This window comes from Plutella xylostella, chromosome Z (assembly GCF_932276165.1).
Source record: "Plutella xylostella chromosome Z, ilPluXylo3.1, whole genome shotgun sequence".
Taxonomy (NCBI): Eukaryota; Metazoa; Arthropoda; class Insecta; order Lepidoptera; family Plutellidae; genus Plutella; species Plutella xylostella.
In genome coordinates, this window is record NC_064012.1 from 15,889,550 (window position 1) to 15,904,073 (window position 14,524).

A 14,524-nucleotide genomic window follows, 5' to 3' on the forward strand; every position below is an offset into this window, starting at 1 on the left:
AGCGCCCTCGCGGTGCAAGCTTACGTGAACATTTCCTTCATAACGTAACTATTTGTATAACCGGAATGCCTAAAATAAAAAAAAAGTTCTACCCACAACTTGGAAATATTAGCATAGGTTTCGTCTACACTCTTATCTTACTACAGGCAACCGTCCACTTTTCGCCATCGTACGCAACGGACCCATCATATTCTGTATTATTTAGAAATTCACAAAATTGCGTCCACTTCATCTGTCGAGTCTCCACCAAACGATCCATCGTGGCATTGCCGACGCAACATCTCCGTTTAAGTATTTATGACAATCCGTTTGGTCCGATACGTACGATACATACACGCCTTCCTTTACTTTTCTACTTACTTTAATCCTTCAACACAGCACGTACCGTCAAGCCATGCGTCACAGGATCCGAAGGTGGAATTCATTTCAGAGGTTGCAGACTTGCAGTGTAGGATTTTCATAACAGATCGAGGAGTGACAACGTACGTAAACCATGGACCGAAAAAATCTGCGGACAATCCTTATCGCTCAAATCTTGACAATGCCCCTCCGTTCCCTCTCCATGTCATCATTGTCAGTAGGATCTCCATCTTGATCGTAAGTACATTGATATCGATTCTGAAGGCAGAAATTTTAAATTTAGCGATGTCAAAACCTTAATTTCTTTGTTTAAAATTCGACTCTATGATTGTTTCCGTAAATGTCATTTTATGCTAGCAAATTTTTTAGTTTGACAGCGTTAAAATTAGAATTTCTGCCTTCAGAATCAACATCATTGTCAATCTATGATAGGTGGCCTAAGACCTGGTTTCTCATGATTCTGTTAGTTACAGTCTCAATAACGGATTTACTGACGACGCGTTTAAGGGTTATTACCCTTGTTAACTGGATGAGTCCCACGACGAAAATCTAAAAGACCATTCATAAATCCAGCATTATGTGTATCATTCACTCATTTCCCTCACACTTCACTCAATATTCTGTCATATTCATTGAAATTTGTTGTCTATGTCTCTGTGATTTCAAACAACCTCAAACAACCAAACTTTTTGGTTTTGAGGTTGCCATGGTTACTATTTCTACCGAGGTTGTTTTTTGACATCCGTCATTGAAAATAATATTATTACGCCATGCCCTTTGAAAAACAATACAACGAACAAGATGGAGTGTCAGTGCAAAAGAAACTTCTCGGGAAATATCATATCAATTTCTAAGTAAGGTCTTATTTTGAATTTTTGTTTTGAAGATTTTTCACTTAATTCAATAGTTCTCATTAAGTCATTAGGTTTAACTTCTTGAATATACCTCTGTGGTCTAGTGGTAGAAGCTCAGCTTCATCACCCAGGGATCCCGGGTTCGATTTCCAGGTAGGGCCATCAATTTGTGTTTCTATATTGCGGTTCCAAGTTAGGTTAGGACATTAAATTTAAACTTTTATCTCGGTTTGACATTTTATAAAACCCAGACAGTATCTCGCTTAATTTTTTATGTCACACAACATCTAGTTCGTACCTATATTGTTTATCAAAGGCTCTGTTCATTTTTCCATCTTGAATCTTGACAGAATGAGTGACAAGTAAACAACCCGTTGCCTGGTTACCGGTCTTAACCAAGTCTTAGCGGAACCCCACAGCAGCAATCAAGTTTATCACCCGATCAAGGGAGTTAACCCCGTGATTTAGCATGGTGGGACACTCACTAACCTTAACGGTCCAAAATGTAACCAAACCGAGGTATTTTTAACCTAACCGAATGGTGTGAAATTAGGCCTAAGTACTTAAATTTAACTACCTTTTCAAGGTACGGTCAGCTGCATAAGTAGCTATACACTTATGTACCTTGTCAAACTGACGAACCGTCGATGTTTCAATTAGTTGATAGGCGGTTTCAGATTGACAAGGTACAAAAGTGTATAGCTACTTATGCAGCTGACTGTACATAATTTATTTAGGCCCTGTTTCACAATGTCTGGTTAGTTAGTGGCTATCTGTGAGATAAAATACATGCTGTCACTGTCTGTTATTACTTTTTTGACAGTGACAGCATGTATTTTATCCGACAGGTAGTCACTAACCAGACATTGTGAAACAGGCCCTTAGTCTAATTGGTGGACTGTTAGCCGACCATGCTATGACATAATGAACGGAGAATAATCTAGGTAAGTAAATCAAACACCATTAACATTTACAAACTGTACATTTATTTAAATTCAAGCAGGTAAGTAATTCTAATCGACTGCTCACAAACAAAAGATTTTTTACGAACAAAAAATATTTCTCGATACATTAAGGGCCGATTTTTCAATGGTCAGATAAACGTTATCTGAGGAATAAAAATGTCACTGTCACTGTTTAATACAATTATTCAGATATGACAGCATCAGAATTATTCCTCAGATAACGTTTCTCTGACCATTGAAAAATCAGCCCTAATACATAATAATTATTTATTCAGTGACAAGTAGTGTTGTGAAGTTTAGGTTTCCGACTAGCGGTTTTTTCGGCGTGTATACGCTTACACGCGCCAACGCTCGCGTTCGTACGAATTTTACGCTTTCAGAGACGAGCTTATACGCTCGACAAATCCGCTAGTCCGAAACCGCTCTAATAATCAGGGAAAGTTCGGAGTCCGTAAAGACAGGAAAAATATCGCGAACTCATTTTACGTTAGGTACGAACTACATAAGCGATCCATCGTCAACTTCAAAATATTATTAGGAGGTTAACACTAGTCTATCGTCAAAATATGTTCGGAACTCACTCTCAATTCATTTTTACAAGGTAGAATATCATCAGTGCACTTCCCAGCAGGTGAATGCACAGACCTTGTTTTAACGGTGAATTATGTAGGTACTAGTCACCTAAACAAATTGAGACGAACTTTGAGATCCCTGATCACACTTCACGCAGCTACCAGCACGAGGCGGCTGCGACAGTGAACGGACAGAACAACTATGCATTCAATAATATTTGGTAAAGTACGATTATTTTCTAACACATATAATGATTATTAACTTCTTAGCTCTAGCTACAGACAGTCCTTCATACGCCCACAAGCCTTCCCATCTAACGCCCATATTATTATCATAATTATTTTTTTTCAGTTTCATTAAGCAACATAGGAAAATATAGTTAAATGATTTATTTTTCTCGACAGTAAATGATTTTAATTGCTTTCGAGGTCAAAAATGATCCATGCGTGAATAATGGTCACTCGGTAGAGTAAAGGTAATGTTTGATTTCGTGCAGTTTCGCCGTATTCGGGGATTCGGTTTACAGGGCCGTGCGTTTTTGCGGGTGGCTCGTGGCGGTGCATGCTGGGCCGATATCTCTCTTGTTCAAATATTGAACACCACCGCGCCCTTGAAACGAATCGCGGCTCAATTGTTGGCCTTGAAACGCTTTTACTTTCAGCTAAGTACATACTCTATCTACCCAAAAACGCACAGACCGGAAAAAAAATATTTAGACTTTAAGTAGGTACAGTTTTAGAAAAAATTGCTATTCTTGCCTTCTCTTCCCACCATTTCACTACCAATAATCAAAGCAACTTAGGTTCTACCTAAGTACATAGATAGTACATTTGACAGACACGATACAATGTATATTTTTTTGCGTAATAGATTAACTTAGTTTTACGAGTTATAATTATGGATAGCGAACATTTATCACTACATTACAAATGCCTATTTAATTAAAAGGTAATATTTACCTGAACTATGACATACAATAATTCCGTTGGATATAATAATAATAGTAGGTAATAATAGATACATCGCTGAAGTATCATAGCGTGGTTAATTGATTATACATAATTATCTTAAATATTATGTTTCAATTTACACATATATGTATTAATAATTAAGAGTTTGTTTTCATGATAGATCCCGTATTGCACTAGGCGGAGACAAATGTAGGTTCAGTACAAACAATAGTATCCGAGTTATTCTGTACTGACTTGTTCTTATAGGTTCAGCCACAGGCGGCTTTGTATGCAAGAAATCAGCTACTATCATAGTTTCCTAAAACTATCAAAACCTGTAGGGCCCGTATTCGGAGTTCCGTCGCACACAAAGTGGCGCCTCTAGCGGACACTATACTGAAACTTTTGACTGTGAAAATGTATACAGAGAACAGAAGGAACCGTAAACTTTTTTTAGTTTGTAAGAAAAGTAAGATATAAAACATGTACATACAATACTAGGCCCCCTGTCACATAACCTACCAGAGCTCAAAGTATAGTAGCAATCGCACGATTGGTCCATGTATAAGATAAAATATTATGAGAGTAGTAATTTTCATCAGTCACAACTCTCTAGTCGCGACACCCACTCGCTCAGCCACATCAGTCTAGTCTGACGCACACACAGACACACAGAACAGACACGCATACATTACCCTGGGCTGTCCGCAGTCGGGTAAATAGGACTGAGATCACATTTATATTAGTACATAATGTTATCCTTACGTATTGTATACAGGTGATGTAGGAGTGGAATCCGAAACAATGGTCACTCGACAACACCTATGTCTAATTGTATACGCACCTTCGTCTTCCGTCTACACGTATATACAAATACCCTTTCACATCGGTATAGCCTTTAAACTTTTCTACAAATGTTATGTACGAAAATATGAGTGTTTTTAAAGTACCTATACTGATATACAATACGTTTACAAATTACTTATTAAATTTATCAAATCATATTTTTAGGGTGGAATTTAATCAATGATCCCCGTGAATGTAAGCCAACATTGTCATCGAAATTACTTAGAAAATTCCAATCTAAAAGTCTTTTCAAGATAATTAGTATATAAAAAATTTTAAATGGACAAGAGTTAAAGAGTTCCAAAATACATCCACATGATGGGACTCGTTTACAAAACCGATTGCGGCAATTACTTACACTGTATTGTTTAGGGGTTTATTATTAATTATTTAGGGTGTATTATACGATGTATAATATAATCACTTATATATTTATGACGTGCTATTCAATGCTGATTCTTTAATATTATACAACTGTAGATACTAACGATTATGAACTATTTGTACAAAGGGTTAGTATACATTTACTTAATTATTAACTATATCAGAAATAGTTATAAATAGTACTATTTATTCAATATCTTTGGAGAGTAGTCTAAGAATGATTATAATTTCCTAAAAAGTTTGGCTGCTAAATTTTTTACTCGTACTGGTACTACTGGTTAAACGAAGCTAACAACGTCGCGACTATTGATTACTATGCACTAATTATGTGTATTTGATTAAATAATGTTTTTAAATAATTTTAGTTATTTAAAATGTATCATATAAAATAATGTATCACCAATAAAAATGTTAAAATCCATACAAGGGGCCGTCCATTATTTTATTATTATTATTATTCCCCCCTCCCCCTGGTGATATTTGGTGAGGTTTGGGGACAACCCCCCCTCCCCCCACCTGGATCACGTGTATTTTTTTGGAAGTCTATGTAATGGCAATTTTTGCGCCATTCAAAATTTCGGTTTAGAAATACCTAGCACTTTTTGACAAAAAATTAATACACGTGATGTCTAACGAGACCCCCCCCCCCTCCCCCCTCGTGATGTTTCGTGAGGTTTTACGTACCCCCTCCCCCCCTTTTAGCCTCACGTGATTAATGGACGGCTACTAAGCAATATTACATACATAAATACATAACTTAAGTTTGGGACAGTTCAAAACCTGTAGCAACTCTATGATATACACTTACACATAATATTTTCATATGAGAGGCATAGTTATTTATCTAAAGAAAACCTTTTGCAGTCGCTTACACATTAATTAATCTACACTTTAGAAATAAGTATCTTCTAATTAGTATTATTTTAACCTTTTTTATTAATCTAGTAGTTAGGTTCCTTGTCCTAAATGATGATGTTACTACTATAATATATGCATCATCAATCATCAGCCACTAAGCGACACAACATTCTGTGCTCAGCGTTGCGTTATGGATCTCTCGTGCTTAGTACTATGCTATTATTTGATTACTATTATATGAATTCATCGCGGTATGATCATCGCGTGATTACTTAATTAGTTTAAAATGTATTGTAATTTAGAAACATCGATTATTTGAATATACATAACTAGAAATTGAGTTCCTAAGTTAAACTATACCATTCGGGCATCGCGTGCGTGCACTGTTTACTTTATATGTACAGAGTTTTTAATTATATTATTTATATTTAGATCGTATTAAATACAATATTAAGCCTATAATATTATTTGTTGGGGTGAGAGTGCAAATGAATCTGTATTCATATAACTTCTTCTATCTTTGGAAGATGTTCATAACTGTCGAGAATCGCATGAGTCAAAAAGAGAAAAGTACATAGTATATCAAGTAACTAGTCGCTTTGTAAACTTTCAAATCGACTTCAGTTCTATGGATATAGTGTAATTATAAATTGAGTTCCTAAGTTAAACTATACCATTCGGGCAGCGAGTGCGTGCAATGTTTACTTTATATGTACAGAGTTTTCCATGGGATTACTGGCACTGGCGAGATAGACCTGCATGATATACTATACAAGTATACACCCTACTCTACAACACGAGTAATATACCTACGGGGTTCAAAAGTAGAATCAAAGACATCACATGTCAAAATTCAATAACTTAGTTTTATGTGTTTTTTTCTAGTAGGTAATATCTAGTTCTATTCTCTTTCTATTTCCTTTTATGCGCCAGTCAGTATACTACAATATTTTTTTAAGTAAGATGTAATTAATTGAAAAGTTTGAAATTTGGTTAGGCACAATTTTAATGAATCGCATTCAAATAATCGATAGCAAACCGAAATCATTCCTTCTTCCGCAAATATTCTCGATAATGGTCAGATATCAAATCATAAATAAGTAACCAAAAATAACAAATATGAGATTGCAAAATAAGTAACTATTCGGTCAGCAAAATTACTAAGTACTTGCTCAGCAACTAACAGTAGTCAGTAGAATAGTAGCTAAAAGAGCCATCCAAAATTAATAAATTTCTGATCGATTTAATCTTTTATAAAAATACATATTTTGTGGCTATGATTTGCTGACCAATTCGCTATTTCTGGCTCTGATTTAGATTGACTACTTACATAAATATAAATATTTTGCTGATAGGTACTTTACATGACACCGAATTTAATTTATGTGACTAATGTCCGACCATCTCAATACCATTTTTGAAACTACTGAATAAAATGATTAATTAGCTTAAACCTATTTAAAGGTATTTTTTTTACTATGACGGGCAATTGTATCGTATAATAAACTATATACATCGCGGATATATCATCGCGTGATTACTTAATTAGCTTAAAATGTATTGTAATTTTGAAACGTACATTATTTGAATACACATATTCGTAATTCAGTACCTAAGTTAAACTATTCCATTCGGGCAGCGTGTGGTACCTTTTTTTATATGTACATAAATATTATATGTTATATTATATTATATCTAGATCATATAATGTTAACGCTATTCTATTATTTGTGGGGGTGTTAGTTACTACCTCTGCGTCACTCAAATGGATCTTTAGTGCATATACCGATTATTATTCCTCCCTGAGGTTGGATAATTTCCCCCCCACACTGATCGACTACGGGTTGGTCGTTTCAATGCTAAAATAAATGTGCAATTTTCTAACGTTCGTTGTTGTACCGTATAGCGATGGTATAAATTGTAAATAATTTCCAAACATCTCTGGTAAATGGCATGGTCGGGATTTGAACCTGTATCTCTGTCGACTCAGTTACTACTGCTCTTTAATTTAACCCCTAGCTACATATGTATATATCTGGCGGCGTGGTTAGGTCTCATATAAGATCGTAAATGAGATAGGTATAAATTCATATTATTATTTATAAGTAATTATTTTTATACTATCCTCTTACACTAGTCTAACACTATCCCAATCGTCGTTGGTTCCCATGTTATACTGGTCTGTATGACACATAGCAGATAGCAAAGCAGAAACTTTTTGATAACCAGGGTAACTTGCACCAAAAAGATAATCAATATAAAATCTATGATCTCTTGCTCTGACATTATGCTGTCAAAGCAAGACAACAATTGATTTAATTGCATAAATGTTTGGTGCAAGCCACCCTAAGTGTAAGAAAGTTTATCGACATAAGAGTAAATGATGTGGCAATGGCCATTGCATAGCACATTAAGGGTGCAAAACGTTGTGTAAAAAATAGGATAGTTTTAACGGGTAAAAGCCGGTCCCTTGTAGTCAGTGAAGCCAGCTGAAGTAACGCCCTTTGTTCTGCAGTATGAGCCCGTATTGGCTAATATTATCGCACACTCCAACTAAACTTTTCGACTATTTACATGTACAAGCACACATAATTATTGTAAATGTTCATATATATAATCATTATCTACGCAGTGTAATGTCTGAGCCTCTCTGAAGGGTGCCGCAGAGTCAGTATACACATGGGAGCCAGTAGTTCAATAATCTACCTACTTTATCATCGCTCATGACTGAGAGTACCGACTAAATATACGTACTGTATACACTAACCATTACAATATATTTACATGTAATAGTATATTTTTCTTAACTATCAAGGCGGTCATTGGGCTTTGATTAGTTCACTATTCATCGCGGAAATACCATCGCGGATCGTTCTAAGTGGCTACACTACAGTACGCTACAGAATACATGCTAGATTACATAGTAGATAAGTCGCATACTAATAATTATTCCTCCATAATTAGAGACATGTAGCTCCTATAATAAACCTCTAGGCTATCATCTCTGTTATTTATACATGTTCTGATGATACGGTTTACTGTCAATGTTAGTGACTATACTACCTACTACTACCCGACTACGTCAGTAGAAATTATTATACCAATTTAGAAAACATTATACCAATTATTTATATCTATTCTGAACTTGAATGCTGCGTTTCGGACACAGGTCTATATAAATACAATGTGCTTACTCTCCTCTAAAAGCTAGACTTATGTATAACATGTATTTAAAAAACATTGTCGTTATCTCACAAACTAAAAGTAACCATAATATATTTATATGTTAACAAAAAATAATGTAAACAACCTTCTGCGATTACTAGTGCGTTACACAATTATGTCACTCTTACTGTTTAATTCAAATAAAGAAAATCAACAATTCATAAAATAAAACATAATTCATTCAATTAATGCCTCGCCACTAAGGAAATCATAGAACTGCGACATTTTCATTTACTACTAATGTACTAATTAAAACTAACATTACTTTTAATCATTGGGACTATCCAACCAGATGGGATATCGGATATAACCAACATCTGCGTATAGGGTCGAAAATAATCAAGAACCAAACGACCTACTTGGAGCTGTCACTCCCGATTGCTGCTCGACTCTACGCTAATAGTCAGTGGCGACACTACATTCGCACCACATCTAAGTTTATGGAAGATTTCTCTATAAAAAATACCTTCGCCAGACACAAGTAGACACCGTCACAATCATAGTTCATATTGCCACCAGATGGTAACACACACGATATGGAAATGTCTGTAAACTTGGCAATGTCACCATTCTGCTCGGTTGACCCCACCACCCTTTCTCGTTTTGCACACTTAGATGTTAGCACTGTTCAATAGCCGGGTCTCCGGCAAACGAGCCATCGCGCTCTGATCACGCGCTCGAAGGAATTTTGTATATAAAAATGGTTGGAGCGCGCGATCGGATCGCGTTGGGTCGTTGGCGGAGATCCGGCTAGTGAGGTTGAAGTGTGTGTGGGTGGCGTGCGGAGTCAGCGCGGCGGTTGCGGCGGTGTGTACCTGCGCGGCGGCCGCTAGGGCTCGTTCAAGATGGCGTCGATGGAGAAGTCGGCGCGGCGGCGCTGCTCCAGCATGATGTAGCTCTGCACGGTGCTCAGCGCCCCCGCACCCCCGGCCCCGCCCCCCGCCGCGCCCCCAGCCCCGCCGCCCTCCGCCGCGCCGCCGCCCGCGCCCTCGCCGTTTCAGCTGGGCTTCTGTTGCACCTCACGCACCATCATCTGCTGAGGGGCAATCTCTATTAGGTGTGCAGAAAACTTAGCATCTATAGGTAATTCGTCATGGTTATTGGCAAATCTGAAAGTAGCCTCTTTAAAAAAACGTAAATTGGCGATCATTTTGGAGATATCTGAGTTATTCGGGCCGTGGTAGTCCAGGATGTAGTTAGTTACCTGGTGCCGCTCGTGCCTAGCGCCCGGCTCGTGGTAGTCCAGCGGTGCGGTTACCTGGTGTCGCTCGGCGGTGACGGTCTCCGGGCGCGGCGGCGGCGGCGGGCGCAGCGGCGCTCCGTTCTCCCGCCCGCCCCGCGCGCCGCTCGACTCCGCCGGCGCCGCTGATACCGCCACTGTGGGGGGAAACAATACGTTAATTGGTACTCTGTATATGGCTGGGAGTGATAAAATGAGTGCTGTGTGAAGGTCGATCACGTAATCGTAATCCATCAGTCTTAAAGTAGCTCAGATGATTTTCGTCTTCTTAGCGTGTCAAGTACACTAGGGTTATCCACCGCGTATAAAGGATTCGCCGCTCAGGGCCCCAAGTCTGCTAAGGAATGACGGCACAGTTGTGTGTTGGCAGTATGGGTTTCGCACTGTAGGTATTCATAATCGGCGTTTTAGGAAATATTTATTGCATTTTTTTAAAGAACTTACGTTAATAAACAGTAATACGTAGACTCACTAACCAGGACAAAACGGATACCTAAAGTCGGAAAACCATTCAGACGACACAGTATTTAGCCACCATTCCTTGGTTGTTACGAAATTGGCAGTTGTTAGCCACGCTGTATCTACAGTGAGGGCAGTGCGTGGGTACTGACTGGGGTGCAGCGTGAGCGGGATGGCGAGGCGCGCGTTGACGGCCAGCAGGTGGTCGCGGCGCTGCAGCAGGCTGCCCACGTGCTCCTCCAGACGCACGTTCTCGCTGCGCAGCTGGTGCAGGCACGACAGCAGGGATGCGACTGAGGGGGGGAAATATAGGTTAGAACGGAAGAAATCATGCGGAGGAAGAGATTGGATGTAATTACTGCAAAGTAACAAATTCCGGATGTAACCGACAAATGTATCAGCGAGGCGAAAGATAAACAGAACACAAGTTTTAATACTAAACTACTACGTGCATTGCTGCTCCCACTTATGGGTCTTCTGTGTTTTCTATTGAAGGACACATTTAACCGTTACCGTAGGATTGAACTAGATAAAAACTATTATATCTTTCTTTAGTAATATTAACGTGTCTCCTCCCTATCTGGAGTTTTTGTTTTTGAGCATTTTCTCCTATGGGCTTGAACACAGCACTGTTATCGCAAAAACTTCGCTCCTGACCGCGCTTATTCGCAGATGTCTGTACGTAATGAAATGAAATCGTTTATTTTTTCGTCGTAGAATATTAGAATTACTTGTCAAAAGTCACAATCTACCACCATTTCACAAAGGCCCCGTCATTCGGGCGCTATAAGCAGTAAACGTGTTACACCAAGTGGCACTCACTGTCGAAGTGCTGCGCCTGCTCCATGAGGAACTGCGAGCCCTGCTCCCACTGCCGCTCCAGCAGCTGGTCCAGGCTCTGCGCGCCCGACGAGCTGCGCGAGCTCGACGACCCCTGCACATGAAACGAAGTTAGAATAGTGGGGACCACTCACACACACGGGACCACAAACAAGGCAGAGCCCGATGGGCATCAATCAGCTGATATATCTACTCATATACACAGATAGATACATAAATTAACACCCAAGACCGGAGTGCAAACATCTGTTTTTAAACAAATATCTGCCCCGGCCGGGAATCGAACCCTTCGGTTTTCACAATTCGTCGTCAGATAAAAATGTAAATTCTTTACTTTAAAACTACCGTGCAACTGATGATGTATACTATACATAATTTTGAAAACAAATACTGTGTTGTCTGATTTATTTCCGGATGCACATGTAACAGTAAGAAGCTTATTCTATTATATTCTTATTTTATGAATGAAGATTATTAGTTACCATGGCCTTGTTGAGCAGCGGCGGCGGCACGAGCGCGGGCGGCGGCGGCGCGGCGCCCCCGGCCGCCAGCTCCGCCGACAGCTGCTCCTGCAGCCGCACGCACGCGCCCGACTCCGGGTTCAGCTCGTTGCCCAGCATGTGCGGCGCCGTGTGGCTCGCCATTCTAAACACATTACAATAACAATTTAGAGATCACTGTCGTACTTTATAGAATATAATAGAATAGAAATATCTTTATTCATTTATTACAAACATCGGTAGGTATACAACGTCAATTTTAAAGTAGGTACAACTATAATAGTGTGAGCATAAATGTTAACCTAACGTAATACACATCGAAAACCAAACTAGGTAGACACTGTATTATGGCTTTCGACGCCACCCTACGGACATCTTAAACACTTTGTATGTTACATTATTACCGATGTAAGAAATTACGTCAAGATTCATTCAGGCATGGCTGTTTTAACCGCGTCACGCGTGCATATTCTTAATTCGTATTCTGTCATACGTATGACCGAGGGCAGGGCAATCCCGCATCACGTGGTTAAAAACAGCCTAAAGCTGCAGTTGCATAATTAAGGTGCTGTGGTTACCTGAGTGGCATGCATGACGCATAATCTATTAAGTAACTTGTAACGCAAGTGGGTACAGCGCCTAAGGGGGAATTCCCGGTATTATCCGGGTATGTACGCTACCGTCGCGTCGGCTTGAACTCGCCTCACCGGCTGTGTGACCGGACTAACGCGTGAAAGAGCAATAAACAGAGATAGTTTTCTTACCTATTGGTTTCCATTTTTGGTTTGAGCGGTTTTTCAGATCCTGTAAACAAGAAAAATAGCTTTACAAGTGTTTATGTGGTATTTAATTTCATAATCATTGTTCATGTTGCTTCTATTTTTACGTTTCATAAATATTCGTGATGAAAAGCAGAGTTTAACTCGTGATAAGTAGGTACTTGCTTATTAAATTATGAGACGAGGTTTAGGCAACGAGCGAGGTTCGAATTCAAGTTTCACCTCTCGGACATTTCTGCTGAATTTCAAACACTGGTAACATTACATCTATCCTCCTTTGTATCACTACATGGGTTGAGGTTGTCAAGTAGGTACCTGGCGAGCTCGGCGGCGAGTCCTTGATGGTCTCCTGGTAGACGGGCGGCGGCGTGGGCTGCGGCGCGCGCCGGTGCCCCATCATCCCGCCCGACGACGGCTCTGCAAACACATCGTCACAAAACTTACTATATTATGTTGTATAGAGAAAAGGTGATAAGTAAATTGGCATTGAAAATTATTAATTAAACAATGTGGTAAATACGCCTGCATTAATATTTAAGCCTGTAAATTTATTTTTCAATATTTTATATGTGCTAGACCACAGCCGCGTCCGAGGCCTGCCGCTTGCAGTGCCGAGATTATATCGCAGACTACACATTGTTGTCGATTCTAAAGGCACAAATTCTAATTTTAGAGCTGTCAAAACCTTAATTTCTTTGTTTAAAATTGGACTGTATGAATGATTCCCTAAATCTGCCAGCAAAATGTATATGTAGTTTGGCAGTGTTAAAATTCGAATGTCTACCTTCACAATCTACATAACTAATTGAGTGGTACTCACGCATGGGCGGCTGTGGCGCGGGCGCGTGCACGACGCTGGCGGCCATGGCGGCGCGCTTCTTGTTGCGCACGCCCGCCGCCGGGTCCTTGCTGGCGCCCGCCCTGTGACAGAACAACAATAATATATCAATACAGCTGTTATACCAAACATCTAAGATGGGTAACACTCTTAGAATTATAATGAAACCATATTATGAAAATTATAATAATATAATCTTTAGTTGCACACCGAAAAATGTTACAGATTACACTTAATTTAACATTATGTAGAAATGGCGGACGGAGAGAAGATGTTCATGATAGTTCGCCCTATGTTTTTGTGTGCACTTCTTGATATTCCCACTCATGTAACGGCGGCCATTTTAATATTTTTCTACTACATTATTGTGCATAAACAATCATAAATAATGACTCTTCCTAACTTTCGCTGCACATCATGGCTTGTAGATTATTGCTTTATAGATGGCGCCAGCAGTAAATACAGAATTTACTTTATTCGATGAAATTATGGTGGATTATAATAATATGTCCAATCGATGGTTATGGTATAATCGACGGTATATTTTTTTTTACACGATTATTGTCTTGGTCGCAAGCATATGTAGGTTTCCAGTGGATGAAACAGTACTGACCACAATTATACGATACTTGAAGCATTCGCTATGAAGTGATGAAGGTTCTATAATATTTAGATATACAAATACATAGACAATCTCAATTCGCAAGTTATTACGTGTATAAGTCGCAATTTATATAAGTATATATAAATCAAGGCGCTGTAGCAGATTTCAGGTAGTTTCAATTTCTTCCTCTACTTGTTGCAAACACAACCGTCCCCATAAAAATTAACATATTTTGCACCTCTCGTGCGT

At 39.0% G+C, this 14,524-nt stretch overlaps 1 protein-coding gene across 8 annotated transcripts in view; it reads right to left on the reverse strand.

Annotated features, from left to right (window-relative positions):
- Nucleotides 1-5,771: 5,771 nt before the first annotated feature.
- LOC105391497 (protein AF-10) overlaps nucleotides 5,772-14,524 on the reverse strand; it is a 30,208-nt gene continuing 21,455 nt past the window's right edge. For 5 of the 8 annotated variants that reach the window (XM_048632445.1, XM_048632446.1, XM_048632448.1 and 2 more), the window contains 8 exons: nucleotides 13,654-13,754; nucleotides 13,149-13,250; nucleotides 12,819-12,858; nucleotides 12,037-12,199; nucleotides 11,537-11,648; nucleotides 10,867-11,007; nucleotides 10,220-10,392; nucleotides 5,772-10,051 (listed from right to left, as the gene is read on the reverse strand). In XM_048632445.1, coding sequence (XP_048488402.1) covers nucleotides 10,013-10,051; nucleotides 10,220-10,392; nucleotides 10,867-11,007; nucleotides 11,537-11,648; nucleotides 12,037-12,199; nucleotides 12,819-12,858; nucleotides 13,149-13,250; nucleotides 13,654-13,754 — 871 coding nt within the window. In that variant the 3' untranslated portion in view covers nucleotides 5,772-10,012. The remainder of the gene's footprint in view (nucleotides 10,052-10,219; nucleotides 10,393-10,866; nucleotides 11,008-11,536; nucleotides 11,649-12,036; nucleotides 12,200-12,818; nucleotides 12,859-13,148; nucleotides 13,251-13,653; nucleotides 13,755-14,524) is intronic. The other 3 variants (XM_048632450.1, XM_048632449.1, XM_048632447.1) reach the window with 3 other exon arrangements.